The sequence below is a fragment of the Apus apus genome, chromosome 10, assembly GCF_020740795.1.
Source record: "Apus apus isolate bApuApu2 chromosome 10, bApuApu2.pri.cur, whole genome shotgun sequence".
Taxonomy (NCBI): Eukaryota; Metazoa; Chordata; class Aves; order Apodiformes; family Apodidae; genus Apus; species Apus apus.
In genome coordinates, this window is record NC_067291.1 from 365815 (window position 1) to 380828 (window position 15014).

Sequence of the window (15014 nt, forward strand, 5' to 3'; positions counted from 1 at the left end):
TGGTGCCCGGTTCTGGGTGAGGCCTGCGCGGGGCCGCGGCGGCGGCGGGGCCCTTCTGAAGGAGCCGCCTGCGTGGGTGAGTGCCGCCCGGTCGGGCTCGGCCGCGCCGGGGCCCGCCCCTCCCGCTTGCCCTCCGCCTCCCGTGCCGCTGGCCGGGCGGGTGCTGCCTCCCCGCGGGCAGGGCAGGGCGGGCGGCCCCGCCGCCGGCACCCCGAGCCCGCCGCGCCAGCTCTTCCGGCCCGCGGGGCGCCCGCCGCCCGCCCTGCCCCCCCTGCCCCCCCTGCCGCCACCGGCCTCGGCGGGGGCTGCGGCCGCCGGTTCTGGCCCCCGCGGCGGCCCGGCCCGGCCCGGCCTGGCTGCGCCGGGACAAACTAACTTCAGCGGGGCTCGCCCACGTGCGGCGGGGCCGGGCCGGGCTGTCAAGGCGGGAGCGGGCGGCGGGGCCCTGGGGCCGGAGGGCCGGGTCGCCCCCGCGCCTTTGTCTCGGGTGTGTCGCGCGTGGGGCGGCCGCGGGGCGGGGGGAGCGGCGGGGCTGCCCCCGCAGCCCCCGCAGCGGTAACCGGAGCGCTCCGCCTTCCCGTGCGAGGCTCCTAAAACTTTAGCGTTGTGGAAGCACCGGGTCCCGTCTGCCGCCTGAAGGCTCCCGTTTCTTGCCCAGCGGCTGCAGTTTCCCCCTTCCTGTGCCATCCCCACAGTCCTGACAGCCCGTGGGCGGCCGCGGTTGGTTGCGCGGTGCTGCCCGCGCCTCCTCGGCCCTTGCTCCTGGCGTGCCTGCCTTTCCTAAACGTTCTCCTGACAGGGAATCCCTGTCCCTCTCCCTTTTGCGTCCCCTCCGCGAGATGCCTGCCCCTTCTAGACCCAAGAGAGCAGCTCTTGGCAGATGTTTTCCTTGTGCCACTCTGTTGTTTTGCAGATTTATCTGTATGTATTATTTTCCTTTAGTCTTTAACCTTGGTGGAATTGCATTTTCATGCTTTCCTATTAGGTGGCAGCTTTTAAGCTCCTTCTTGAACAGTATGTTCCACGCTGGTTTGAAAGCTGCAGAAGAGCAACTGCAGATCTCCAGAAGTCCCCAGGAATAGCACTGCTAGCAAAAGGTTTGTATGGTGTGTGTATGGGATGCTGGCCCTGTAGCACCTCTGCCCAACTGTAAAGTTTTGAAGCTTTGCCACAGCAGAAGGCCCTGGGGTTTGACATCCTGCCTCAGGCAAGTTCACAGGGGTCTTTTGGATGTCTTAGAGGCTTCTGGGTTCACTGCTTCACAGAGAAGTTTGCTGCTGTGAGTTTGGGTTTGCACATTGAAATACATATGTTCTACTCTGAAATTCCTTCTGGTTTGCTCCTTTTATTGATCTCTTCTATTGCTTTGCAAATCTCAACCTCCATGTTTTAATAGGCAAGCAGAGAGGTAAACTGGATTCTGAGCTCAAGTTTTAAGGCAAGTCTTTGCACAAGAAGGATGGAGGTCTTTATGTTCCACTTTCCCCACAAGCTAGTTTGCAGGAGGCTTTAACATAATTTTCTTTAATATACCTTTTTGCTTTGTTATCTGAGAATATTTTTATCTTTGTTTTCTTTATTTTGAGGAATTGTAGCTTCATGTGTGACAAATTTAAGATGCAGTTTTGTGGAGAAATACTTGGATAAGAAAGTTGTGCTCTGATCATAACAAAGAGCATAAACAAGTCTTTTACAGGACTCCAAGATGTACACAGGAGCTTCTGAAAATGCAAGATTTCTTCCAAGAAAAACATATTTTGTCATGCTGCAGATACCTTGCATTTATTTTGTTTATTTTAAAACACTCCTGCATCCTGAAAAAGTTCTCTCCTGTGAGGGTGGTGAGATGCTAGAACAGGTTACCAGGGAGGTTGTGGCTGCCCCATCCCTGGAGGTGTTCAAGGGCAGGTTGGATGGAGCTCTGAGCAACCTGATCTAGTGGGAGGTGTCCCTACCCATACAAGGGGATTAGAACCTTCCAGCCCAAACCGTTCTATCCAAAGATGTTCAGGAGTGAGAAGGGAAAAGTCAAGAGCAATTGACAAGCTCGTTTTTCTCTTTATAAAGCTTGAACGTTCCAGGTTATGGATGAAACTTCTTCCTTCCAGAAGGATTTGTGTGCCAGAAATTTTGGGAGCCAGCTCTCTCCCAGCTGGCACAGTTTTTCCCACCCAAAGGAAAGGGAAGTTTCAGGTCCACAACCTGCCAACTGCAGTTGTGTTTGATGTTTTCAAAAGTCCTTATCAAGTGCTGATGTGAAGTGTATGGATGATCGTACGGGCTTCCAGGGACTGAAGGCACAGCTGCCATACATCACTGAGGGATGTGATTGGAAATTATTGCACAGCCCTCTGTGGACATTCATATTTGTGGTTTAATTGAACAATGAGAAAAACTTTAAGCTAAACCACAGTGAGCTACTGTTAAGCCAAGTAAATCTCCACAGTGTTTTGCAGTAGATTAACCAAAGCAGCACCTCTGGGCCTCCTCTATAGGCATAGTTGAACTGAAGCTCAAAGACCAGCGTGTCCTCTTGTTTCATGCTGAAGTGATTTCTCTTGACCCAGCTCTGTGAATTGTTCCCTGTACCAGCAGTCTGGCAGGAAAAGTTGTGCTTTGTTTGGATTTAATGTGATGCTTGACAGACTTTTAAACCCAATTGTAAATAATGAAAGCACTCTCAAATTGGTAGTGTTCTGGGAAGGTATCAGCTTCCTTCTTTCCCTTCTTCTTGTCCCAGGGTTCTCCTCTTTGCCTGCACCTTTCTGCTCCCAGCTTTTCCCCCTTCTCCTGGGCTCTTGCCACCGTCTCCATCTCTCTCACTTGCTGCTGGCTTTGGCAGTGCCAATGCAGCCCAAAATCAAGTGGGCGTGGCAGGACTTCCCTTGCCTGTAGGTGCTCCTTGCCAAGTAGGAGCTGATTCTCTGCTGGTTCAGGTGATGCTCTTGATTTTGTGGGTTTTTTTCTTCCCCTCCATACGTCAGTTTACATAATTTGAGGTTTAAATGGAGCATATATTAAAAGACTGGCTGCTTAAATATTTGGGAAGTGTCTATATTGCACCAACTTTAACATATTTTGATTAAACAAAGGCAAACCAGAATCCCTGACAGTAGTGACCACAAATGTTCAAGTGCTGTCAGTTTTCATTATGCATCTCATCAGAGCTTGATTGTTGTTGTCATAGGCCTCTGTGGTGAGCATCTAAGTCCCCACATCCCTTCTGAAAGGCTTATAAAGTGAGAGCTGGCTGGGAATGCCATTTCTTGTTATGATTTGGATACGATCCTTTAGTCTGTCTTTGGGCAGTTTTGCCTTGCGTTGTTACCTAATTAAGCATTTTCCCTGTTTCAAATAAATCCGGCCTGGCTTACCATGCTTTGAGTGGCTGTATTGAAATATTTACTGAAGTCTTTTATTATTTAAATAGTTCTGGGCAGGGAGTTGTCTCACTTTTCAGGCTTGTTTCTCTTGGGCCACCCATTTACCCCTACTTTTTTTTCCTTGAAGGAGGATGGGATTCTTCAGATGTGACAGTCTGTTGAGAAACAGCAGGTGATTGTTGCCTACTAGCTCTAGAAAAGAAACCCTTTAGTAACATACATGACTATTTTCTGCTGAGGCACATGGCAACAGCTGGTTTTGGAGGAGTGATGCAGCTTGAAAATATGGCCCCGTCATCAGCTTGGTGTCATCTAGAAGGTCATGTTTGAATGAGCTCTGCTCATGGGGACTCAGGCAGAAGGGGATGCTGTCTCCCCCCATGTTGCTGAAGCACCAGGAACAGCTCTGCCCACAACTTGGAGAGGGCGGCTTGTGTTGCAGGACCTGAGTGAACAGCTCCTGTCACTTGTCATCTGCCCTGTACAGCTTGAGCACGATGTTACCTCAGCTTTTACTGATCCTCCAGGGCATCTAAGACAGAAGTTACTTCCCCATGATGCCATGCAAACATGTTGAAAGCTGTTTTGTAAAAGCTGGCCTGGTATCTGTGTATCAACAGTCAATCTTGGAATAGTTAAATTTGAAGCTGAAGTGTCTGCAGCATATTTGTGCCTTGCTGCATTAGCATTTTGGGCAGTTGTGGGTTTTGTCACATAAGGTGTTTATGCAAATAAGTCTTATGAGTTTGTCCTCGAGGGAAATGTACCTGACAGAGTTGTTTTTTTTTTTGTTGTTGTTGCTTTTTCTTTTAATCGCAGCTTTCATCATGGGGGACATGAAAACCCCAGACTTTGATGACCTGTTGGCTGCTTTTGACATCCCTGATCCAACCAGCCTTGATGCCAAGGAGACCATCCCATCAGCTGGGGAGGAGAATGAGAATCAACTGAAGTCATCGGGAATCTGCATAGATGAGAATGTGTCCTTATCTCACTCTTTGCCTCCCTCTGATGCTCCTGTTGTGAGTGTGATAGTGAAGAACACAAGTCGCCAGGAGTCCTTTGAAGCAGAAAAGGAGGGGAGCCACCTTGGGACTAGTCTGCTACACAACGGGTTTCGTGCGTCCGATCTGCTGCCGGAGGCTCACGCTTTAGGGCATAATTATGGCAAATTTGAGTCAACTTTTATTAATGGTGACAGCTCAAGAAGTTACTCTGATAAACTGGACCAGTCCAAGTCAGAGCCTTTGCCAACGTTTAGTCAGTTTAGCCCGATTTCCAGCCCTGAACCAGAGGATGCGTTCAAAGAGAACAGTATCGCTGATAAACCTAAGCATGCCCAAACTCCGTATTTTCCACCACCTTCAATGTATATACCCACAGGAGCTTCAGTACTAGATCATCTTAGGAGGGTACCAGAGCCTGAATTAAGCATGTTTGATCAATACTGTAAAAAGGAACAAAAGATGGAAATCCATTGCCAGTCAGAGAGTAGGCTGGAAATGAGCAGAAGAGAACAAGACAAAGCACCGGAGAGGTTTGTGGAGTCAAGCAAGGACTTGGTGGATACCAGTAGCTTTCTTGGAGAAGGCCTGGTATTTGGAGACCTCCCTCACAATAATTTAGGAGAAATTAAGGGGTCTGTGCCTGAGCTGAACATGTCTTCTTCGGTACCACCTCGCCAGAGATTGAAGCCAAGTCATTCAAAGTTGTCATCCTGCGTGGCAGCGTTAGTAGCCCTTCAAGCCAAAAAGGTTGCATGTATTCCAAGAAGCGATCAGCCAAACCTTACCAAGGAACCTGGTGCTTTTAAAGATGGGACAAAGGGAAGTCCAAAAATGCCCAAGTCACCAAAGAGTCCCCGAAGCCCCTTAGAGGTGGTGAGGAAGGCGAACAAGCAGCCTGAGAGTCCTCGAAGTGTGTGCAGTGACAGCAGTGGGAAAGGCTCTCCCTCCATGACAGCTGGCTCTCCACCAGCTATTCCCAAAGTTAGAATAAAGACTATAAAGACATCCTCTGGTGAAATTAAAAGAACTGTAACTAGAATTTTGCCAGAAAATGATGAGTTGGGCAAATCTTCAGAAGAGTCTCCTGTGGAAACCTCCTCATCTGTGGAAGAATTTATTAAATGTTTCCCATCCCCTGACACTAGTATGGTTATGGAAAGTGAGGGTAGCAAGAATTCAACCAAAAATGGGGCTGCTGTGGCTATCCAGCTGTCAAACATAGCCGGTCCTTATGCAGATGCTATGAAAACAGATACTGCTGCAAACAGCATGTGCACTGTGTCTTTGTCTCCACTGCCGAACTGCAGCAGCGGTGCCGTAAAAGTAGGTGGTAAGAGGCAGCAGCAGCAAGATGTCATGATGCAACCATCCAGCACGGCCACCTCTGGCCTTCTCCCCAAAGCCCTACACTTGGCAAACCTCAACTTAGTCCCGCACAGTGTTGCTGCTTCTGTCACAGCAAAGTCCTCCGCACAGAGGCGGAATCAGCCTCAGGTGACACAGATGTCTGTGCCACTGGTGCACCAAGTCAAGAAAGCTGCTCCCATCGTCGTGGAGGCGTTCAACAAAGTACTGCATAGTGCCAACCCGGTGCCAGTCTATACTCCAAACCTGAGCCCTCCACCTGACACCAATATTAATTTACCTGCCTCTGGGTATTGTTGCCTGGAATGTGGGGACTCTTTTGCCCTAGAGAAGAGCCTGACTCATCACTATAGCAGACGAAGTGTTCATATCGAAGTCATGTGTACTCAGTGTTCAACTATGCTACTTTTTTTTAACAAGTGTAGCTTGCTGAAACATGCAAGAGATCATAAGAGCAAAGGATTTATCATGCAGTGTTCTCAGCTGCTAATGAAACCTATTTCCTTAGACCAAATGTTTTCATCTTCTCCTCCAAGCTCTTCAGCCTCTCTGGCTCCTCAGACTTTGCACTCACCCTCTCCTTCACCTAAGAGTAGTGCTGCTCTGAGAGGTGGGGTCGGACCTTCTGCTAGCACTCAGCCAGCAATGCCTCTCCACACAGACCCATTGAGACTAATCCGCCATGGACTGAAATGTTTGGAGTGTAACAAGCAGGTACAGGATTACGTTGATTTAGCAGCTCATTACCAGAGAACCTCAGAAGATAATGAGAGACTGGTAAGTCATCATTTTAATGTTATTAGTTAAATCTCTCTTGAGCTGAAAGAGATTGTCCTCTAGGGTAAAAAATAGGCGTTGTGGTGGCTAATGAGTCATTTTGCCTAAAAAATTGCTTGTGGGGAGGATTTGGGATATGCATGAATCCAGATGTGTGCACATGAAGAGATGTTTAGTGTTGCTTGCTTGTCCTCTTCTTACCTTTTGCCAACACAAATAGAGTAGTAAGGAGACTGTGGAGGTTCTTGAGCATCAGAGGAAGGTGTTGGAGATCACTTGGGTGAGGTGTGCAGGAGTGCTGTAAGGGAGGACCAGCAGAGCATTACCTGACACAAGTTTTTTTGGCGCTCAAAACATGGCTAGAGGAGGCCTGACACATTTTAATTTTACCTTTCCTAAAACTTATGTCAAGATCTTCTGTGTAACACTTTGAAAATCAGGTGCTAGCTGTACTTCTAGCGTGGTAAAGTGTATATTGGAATGGGACTGGCTGAGAGGTAAGCAGTGTGGGGCAGGCATCACTTTTTGCCCCTTTGGGTGGGAGGGGGATGAGCCACTGCCACGTTTCCATAGCAGCACCAGAGCCCTGTTAGTGGAGTCCTGCCTTGCTCCAGTGCTGCCCTACTTGGGTCACCACTGCCTTTTTGGACTTCATTTCTAGGTAGAGACAGAGGGGTCTGAATGCCCTTTGAAACTCCAGCTTGGGTCTCTGCTGATAAAGAGGAACAGCTGCTGTTCATTTTGTACCAAGACCGAGTGCTTTGTTTATTTTGGAGGATATAGTCATTCCCATTGAAGTTTAAACCAACCCAAGTTGTTGGAGGGTTTGAACAGTTGAAAAAGGAGGAGGAATCATCTCTCCTTATTCCTTTAGGTGAGGTAAAGGCTTTCCATCTTGGACAGGCTGCCAGCAGAGCTGGCAGGCTCCCAGTGCAATCTCTTTCACAAGCTTCATGAGCAAGGACTCCATGCCAAGAGGAGACATTGGAGGAGATGATCACCAGTCCCTGCCATGGCCATCATAGTACCTGCATGCTCCATAGCCTCCCTTTGCTTGTTAAGTGACTTCTAGGAGTATTGAAGTCATTGTGGTCCCACTTAGATCTTAAATTTATCAGCAGCAAAAAAAAAAGAGGGATTATGGCTGAGTGGTTTTCATGTTGTGAAAAATGGTGAGGCCAGAAGCGTGGCCATGTAATCCGATTTCTTGCCTGAGGCAGACCAGCAAGCACTGTCCTCTGTCAACACCATAACTTATTTTTCAACTATAATGTAGTTTCAGGAAATGTCAGCAGTCTGGAATTAAAACCTTCAGGTGAGGGGATACAGTGAGTGCTCCAAAGTGAGCTAAAATGTTAATCTGTTGCATTAAAAATGTATTTCCGTTTTTTGTTGTGGGATTATCAATTCAAGAGCTCCTTAAAGAGAGACAGAATGTCTAATAATAAGTATTTTTAGCCTGTAAGCAAATAATTTATTCTGTAACTTAACCAAAAGAAGAGTTTAAGCCTCTCACTCCAAGATAGGTCTGCTAGATGTGAGATTATTTCTGTCACATTTTTCCAAATAGAAGCCTCGACAAACTGGAAAAAAAAAAAAGGCAACATGAGAGCTTGTAAAACCATATCCTCCCTATTTGGTCTCCCTGTGTTTATATTCATGGGGTGCATGCACTCATCCTCTTGCTAACAGGAGTCCTTTTCCACTGGATGTGCTGTCCTCCAGGCTGCCCAGTGGTGCTCTGTGCTATTCCCAGAACATCTGCTTTAGGAAAACAATCACTTTTCTAAAGGAGATAAGAATTGTTATTATGAGCATACCAATTCTTAATGTCTGGTATTAGACATGGTGTGAGAAAGATGTAGGTCACGCTGTTGGAGTGTGCATCATAAATAGGATGATCTCCCAAAATACGAAGGTGTGAAGATGCTGAACCCATTCTGAGAAGCTGCTGTGAATATACCTGAGTCTGCATTAATGAAGGCAATTTCTTGGGTTGCTATTTTTGTTTTGGTCAGAAAAAAGAGGAATGTTGATAGGAGCTGAAGATGATCAAATGACTGATTCTTACAAACACTTTCTTAGGTAGTAGAAGCAGTTGGAAGTCCTGTCCTCTTCTTGCTCTCAGTCTGGTTTCCATCTCAAAGTGTGCCAGGTCACTTGTTTTTTGAGACAGTGGCAGAAATGGTGTTGCTCAGGAACCCTTGATAAAACACCTTTATTCAACATGACAAATCACGTTGTGCCACCAGCAGTGGATCAGAGCCACTGCCTCCACATGGCAGAAGAATTTTTTAATTTCTTGCTCAGTCCCAGAATTCACACGCAAACTCTTCCCCATGCCTCCTTGGGAAGGTGTGGAGTATTTTGGTACTTCCTACACAAAGCTATGACTGGACCTGTGCCTTCTAAAGAGCTTTAAATTATAACAGGACAGGTCCCCACTGTAGTATGGCCTAAAGTTTATAATCTGGAATTTTTGAGGTGCCTGGTACCAGATTGTTCCCAAAATAAGAACTCTTGGGAGGGATATATGGATAGATAAGGGGAAGAGCATATTTGGCTGAAGTGAAAAGTTAAAGTGATTCATCTGCAGCACCTGGATTTGTACTAGTAGATGGAGACCCCGACCTATGGAAAATAAGCTAGGTGGATTTTTGATTGATGCTCTTCTGTTCGTGTGACACTAAATCTGGATTGTTAACCATGACATGCACATTTAATGTGACCATAGTTTGAGAAACTGAGCAGACTTCGAAGTGCTCAGTTATGGAGCTTTTATCTCAGAAACCATTTTAGGCCTGATGCAGAATAGGTATGGCAGCCTGCTGAGAAGGACGGGTTGATCCAGCAGGGTTGGTGAAGAAAAGAAATAGCAGGAAAAAGTCTTCCTTTGCAATATGACGTTTTCAGTCATCCAGAAGTTGCAGGGGTCTAGCAGAAGGATGAGCAAGCTATGGGAAAAGGCAGGAATGATTGGATTGGAGAGGGAGAACAGCCTAAGCTGGCTCTGCTCTACAAGAAGACTTAGCCTGGGTTGGTACTGAAGACTTTTCACTTTAAGTGGAATTTCTTGCCATGACTTTGTGGATTACTTTGACATCTTCACATTTCCTGCATCTACTTACAATCAACATAAGGTGATTTGGGGTTTTTCTTTGTCTATTCCAGTTGGTGGCTTGGGAAATGCTTAGTCTTATCTTTCTGAATGGCATATTAATAGGACTGTTAATGGATAAATTAGTTTCCTGGGTGTGGCCAAAATGGGAATGGCTTGGCTGTGTCCCAGTCGTTTCAGAGTAAGGATGAAAGATACAAATGTGGTCTGAACAGCAGGGAAAGGAGGAGATTTGGTGCAAGAGAGGACAATGCTGTGGTTGAGAAGGTGGGGTGGAAGGCCCTTTAGAAACATGATTGAGAGCTTGACCTTAAAATTGCATTTTAGACTTGCTGCAGCTACATGATTGCAGTTATTCTGCGTACAGCAGGGAGATCCTACCTGGCTTATTTTTATAGAGAGTATGCAGAAGATTAAGACAGTTCATCTCAGCCAAACACAGCAGTAGAATCTCTGGGGCTTACAGTGAGAGGATATGGGGATTGTCACTTGAGCTGATCCACTTCAGAAACAGAGAGAACTGGATATTTTTGGAAACTAGCGAGGCAATTTTTCCTAGGTTGTGAATCGAGTCACTTGGTGGGACCTGTTTGCTACTTTTTAAGTGCAGACCTGCCAGAAGAAAGCAGGATGTGAATTCAGTATGTGGTAGGTTGAATTTTGTTCCAAGTAGAAGCTATGCTGCATGTGGGCAAATGTTCAAAAGGTGGTAGTAGATGTTTTGTGTAACTTCAGGTCTGTTTGGTTGTACTACAGTGATGTTATGGTCTAGAGCAAGATGGTTTTTTTGAGGGGAAAAAGAGTAGGATGCAGTAGGTACAGTTTATACCAAATTAATCTGATCTTCTATACATCTTTCATAACTTATTTTAGGAGTGGAGAAATAGGTTGATCCTAAACGTCTTGATGTTCAGTGGAATGATTAGTAGAGTGCCGTGTGAGGAAGGGCTGTACTGAAGAATTGAATTATGAGGTTGGAGCAGAATCGGGTAAAAGGGAAGTGACTGCAGCTGGAGACAGTTTGCTTTTAAGACTTCCCTAAGGATGGCTTTAGGATACCTCTGAGGTTCATGTTTGTATTAAGGACATTGGGGGATTAATTTGCTGAACCAATAGAATAAGAATTCCTGGAAAAATTGGAGTATTTTAGAGTATTTTGCAGGAGGACCTCGCTGATTGCAAAGTGATGATGATTAGGTCTGGGATGAAACAGTGGGAAAGCAGGGTGTGTGTTTGGTAACGAGAAGATTTGTAGTGACCAAGATGACAGTAGTGCAGGGGATTTATGTTCACCTGCAGCACCATCAGGGTTGTGCTGATACTCCCTGTTGCTGCTAGAAATAACCTATCTGAGAAGAATGTATTGTTTTATCAATGACAAACTGGAATAAGTGAGGGAAGAATGAGAAATGGAAATACGATCTCTTGAGGAGAAATGAAGAAACCTTTGAGTTTAACTTGGGCAAGACATGGTGAATTAGAGTGGGTCTCCTTCAGTACTGTAGTAGGCACAGCACACAGGTGAGGGCTGTGGCACTTTTATCCACCAGAAATCTGCAAAAAAGTCCTTCCTGTACTTGCAGGGATCACTCTGGGTAATTTGTCAGCATCAGACAGTTTTTTGTAGCCTTTTCAGGGCTGGAATCAAATTACAGGAGATAAACAGACCCCATGGAGCTCCTGATACCTTCATTTTAGATGTACTTTTCCTTAAAGAGTGAGAGTGGACACAGAGGACACATGGTATCTGCTGGGGTGTTTCTAGGAAGACCTTTTTTAATTTAGGGGTAGAAATGATGCAAGAGCAGACTGAAGTAGATTTACTTGGAAAATTAGAGGGTGGTCCATAATCATCAGAGGAGTGAATACTGGAAGAGGTTTGCAGCACAAATAATGAACAAAAGGCACTGGTCTTGAGATGGAACTTATTTGGGTTTTTGGCAAGGACAGACCAGTTCGCAATAACTTGTGCAAGAATTCGAAGTACTTCCTGACCCTCTTGGGCATAATTGTCCATCTACTAGTAACCAGAGAAGTTTCATGCTTCTTTTTTTGTTTTTTTTTTTTTACTTGACTACCCAAAATTTGCTGAGATATCTATGAACTTGAATAAAGTACAATATGTAAACTAACAACCTGTGAATTTTCTTGCACCATTGTGCTTTTGTTCTCTCCCCTAATCTTCTTCTGTCACCTTGATTTGTCCAAGAGGAATTTTTCAGTGAGCCATGATATATCCTGTTTATGCACCATCTACACTGGAGTTATTTAAAAGCAATTTTATTGCTGCTGTTTCTATTTCTTCTTCCTTCCCCTTTTTAAATCAATGCTTTAGATCTTATTGGCTAAAACTTGTCAGAAGGTGGTAGGACCACATGCTGCACTGGTAATTTCCCAGCAGCAGATTAGCAAGCAAGGAAGGTAGCTGACATATCTTTGCTACTTTTCTCTTCCTTTTTTTTTTTTTCCTTCTATCCTGCATTTTGTGTTTTAATTTAGAAAACAAGAGGATTGAAATAAACAAAAATTCCCTTGACTTTCTCCCTCTCCCAAACCAAGGGTGATGAATGCAGTCCTTAGGTACTAGTGAGGATGGATTTTGTGTTATAGGGAAACTTACCCTCTGTATTTTGTAGAAGCAAAGGGATGGAGGGTGTTGTGATGAAAGCACATTGAGGGGATGGAGTTCCAGGCAGGGATTGCTGGGAGGGCAGGCAAGGAGATGGGTGGCAGGGTGGTAGCAAGAGCTTGTACCCTGAGGCCAAAACCAGAGGATGGAGATGATGCAGAGGAGAGGCCAGGGAGGAAGAAAAGCTGGGCTCTGGCTCCATGGCCTGCTTCAGCCTGCATGCCATCTGCTGCCACGCAAGGTGACAATCCCACCCTGTCCTCCTGGCCTGTCTGTGCTTGCCCACCTAGCCCTGGTGATCCTGCATTCCCGGGGAGTGAGACCAGCTTGTGGGAAGTGAAGAATGAGCATGGGTGCAAACTGGGGGCCAAGACATGGCTGAGAGCAAGAACAAGGAGACAACTGGAGACAAAGGCAAAGTCTGTCTCAGGTTGGTTGGGTACTGAGGCTTGATACTAAAAGTGGTATTCTGCTATCAAGAGGAAGGCTCCTGCTCCCCTTTTCCATGTGGGCACCAGTGATTCTGCCATGGGCAGTCTGGAGAATATCAAAACCATCTGCAGAGCTCTGAGGTTGATGGGATGGAGCATGAGAGCCCATGTGGTGGTCTGCTCAATCCTGCCAGTGAGGCAAAAGGGTGTGAGGAGGAGGTGGTCCTCACATTTCTAGTGCCAGTGCATGCAGCATGGGGAATAAGAACAAGGGATTGAAGATCTGTGTGCAGTTGCAGGGCTCTGATCTTGTTGGCATCATAGAGAGGTGGTGGGACAGCTTGTATTGACAAGGGCAGGGAGTGAGATGACAAGGGGTGATGGATTAAAACTGGAAGAGGGGGTATTTTAATGCGAGAGAGGTCTGCAGCTTACCTGGGGCTTGAATCAAGGACCTAACAGAAAGGTCACACAGACTTGTGGGGCCCACCGACTTATCCTGTCTTACTGTTTCCCATGGGCAGCAGTGGTACAGGTAGGAGTAACCTGGAGACTATAAGGAGGGACTATAGAGCTCTGGGGGCAGCAGTGAAGGGCTCAGGAGCACAGGTGCTGTTCTCATCAATCTTTCTGGTCAAAGGGAAAGGGCTGACCGAATTGGGAAAGTTAGCAAATGGTTACAGGAGTGGTGCCATAGTCAGAGCTTCAGTTACATAGAACTGTAGAGCCACAGAGTGGTGAAGGTTGGAAAGGATCTTAAAGATCGTCAGGCTCCAACCTCTCTGCTATGAGCAGGGACACCTCCCACGAGACCAGGCTGCACAAGCCTCATCCAACCTGGCCTTGAACACCCCCAGGGAGGGGGCATCAACAACCTCCCTGGGGAACCTATTCCAGCACATTACTACCCTCATGGTGAAGCATTTCTTCCTGATGTGTAACCTAAATCTCCCCTCTTTCAGTGTAAAACCATTTCCTCTTGTCCTGTCACTCAAGGCTGAGGTGCTCAATGACTCCTTTGCCTCAGTCTTCACCAGCAAAGGCTCTGGTCACATCATCCAAGTTAGAGAAGGCAAAGGCATGGACTGTGAAGATCTCCCCACTGCAGGAGAAGAGCAGGTTCGTGACTGAGGGACCTGAAGGCACACAAGTCCACGGGACCTGACTGGATTCATCTGCAGCTCCTTAAGGAACTGACCAATGAAGTTGCAAAGTCACTAAAAGTCTTGGCAGTCTGGCAGAATTCCCACTGAGTGGAAAAGGGGAAACATTACCCCCATCTTCAAGAAGGGAAAAAAACTAAGACCCAGAGAATGCCAGGCCAGTCAGTATCACCTCCTGAAGGCTCTGCTGAGGCATGTGGAAAACAAAGGAGTCATTGGTGACAGCCAAGATGGCTTCACCAAAGGCAAATCCTGCCTGACTAATTTGGTGGCTTCTGCAGTGGGGTCACGGCATTGGTGGACAAAAAGGAAGAGCAACTGATGTCATTACTCTTTTTGGGTAAGGAACTGGCTGGATGGTCATACTCAGAGAGTGGTGATCAAGAGCTCAATGTCCAGATGGAGACTTGTGACCAGTGGTGTTCCTCAGGGGTCAGTACTGGGACTGGTGCTGCTTAACATCTTTGTGGGCGACATGGACAGTGGCACTGAATGCACCCTCAGCAAGTTTGCTGATGATACCAAGCTGGATGATGTGGTTGACACACTGGAGGGAAGGAAGGTCATCCAGAGGGACCTGGACAGGCTGGGGAGGTGGTCTCGTGCCAACCTCATGAAGTTCGACAAGACCAACTGCAAGATTCTGCTCCTGGGTCAGGACAATCTGGAGAATGGTTTGAGAAAAGCCCTGAGGAGAAGGATTTGAGGTGATGGTGAACAAGAAGCTCAACAGGAGCCAGCAATATGTGCTGGAGCCCAGAAACCAGCCATGTCTTGGGCTGTATCAAAAGCAGCATGGCCAGCAGGTTAAGGGAGGGATTTTCCCCTTTTACTTGGCTTTCATGAGACCCTGCCTGTAAACCTGTGAACCCTGGAGAACTGTGTCCATTTCTGGAGCCCCCAACATAAGAAGGATGTGGAGCTCCTATGGGCACTCCAGAGGAGGCCACAAAGATGGTCTAAGGGATGGAGCACCTCTCCTACAAAGACAGGCTGAGAGAGTTGGGTTTAAGCCTGCAGAAAAGAAAGCTCTGGGGAGACATTATAGTAGCCTTCCAGCTCCTGAAGGGGCTCCAGGAAAGCTGGGGAGGGACTTTGGACGAGGGCTTGTAGTGAGAGGACAGGGGGGAATGGATTAAAA

At 46.9% G+C, this 15014-nt stretch overlaps 1 protein-coding gene across 3 annotated transcripts in view; it reads left to right on the top strand.

The window, feature by feature from the left end:
* Window positions 1-15014, top strand: part of ZNF592 (zinc finger protein 592) — a 43793-nt gene continuing 28779 nt past the window's right edge. For 2 of the 3 annotated variants that reach the window (XM_051628297.1, XM_051628299.1), the window contains exons 1-3: window positions 1-76; window positions 986-1097; window positions 4203-6532. In XM_051628297.1, coding sequence (XP_051484257.1) covers window positions 4211-6532 — 2322 coding nt within the window. In that variant the 5' untranslated portion in view covers window positions 1-76; window positions 986-1097; window positions 4203-4210. The remainder of the gene's footprint in view (window positions 77-985; window positions 1098-4202; window positions 6533-15014) is intronic. The other variant, XM_051628298.1, reaches the window with a different exon arrangement.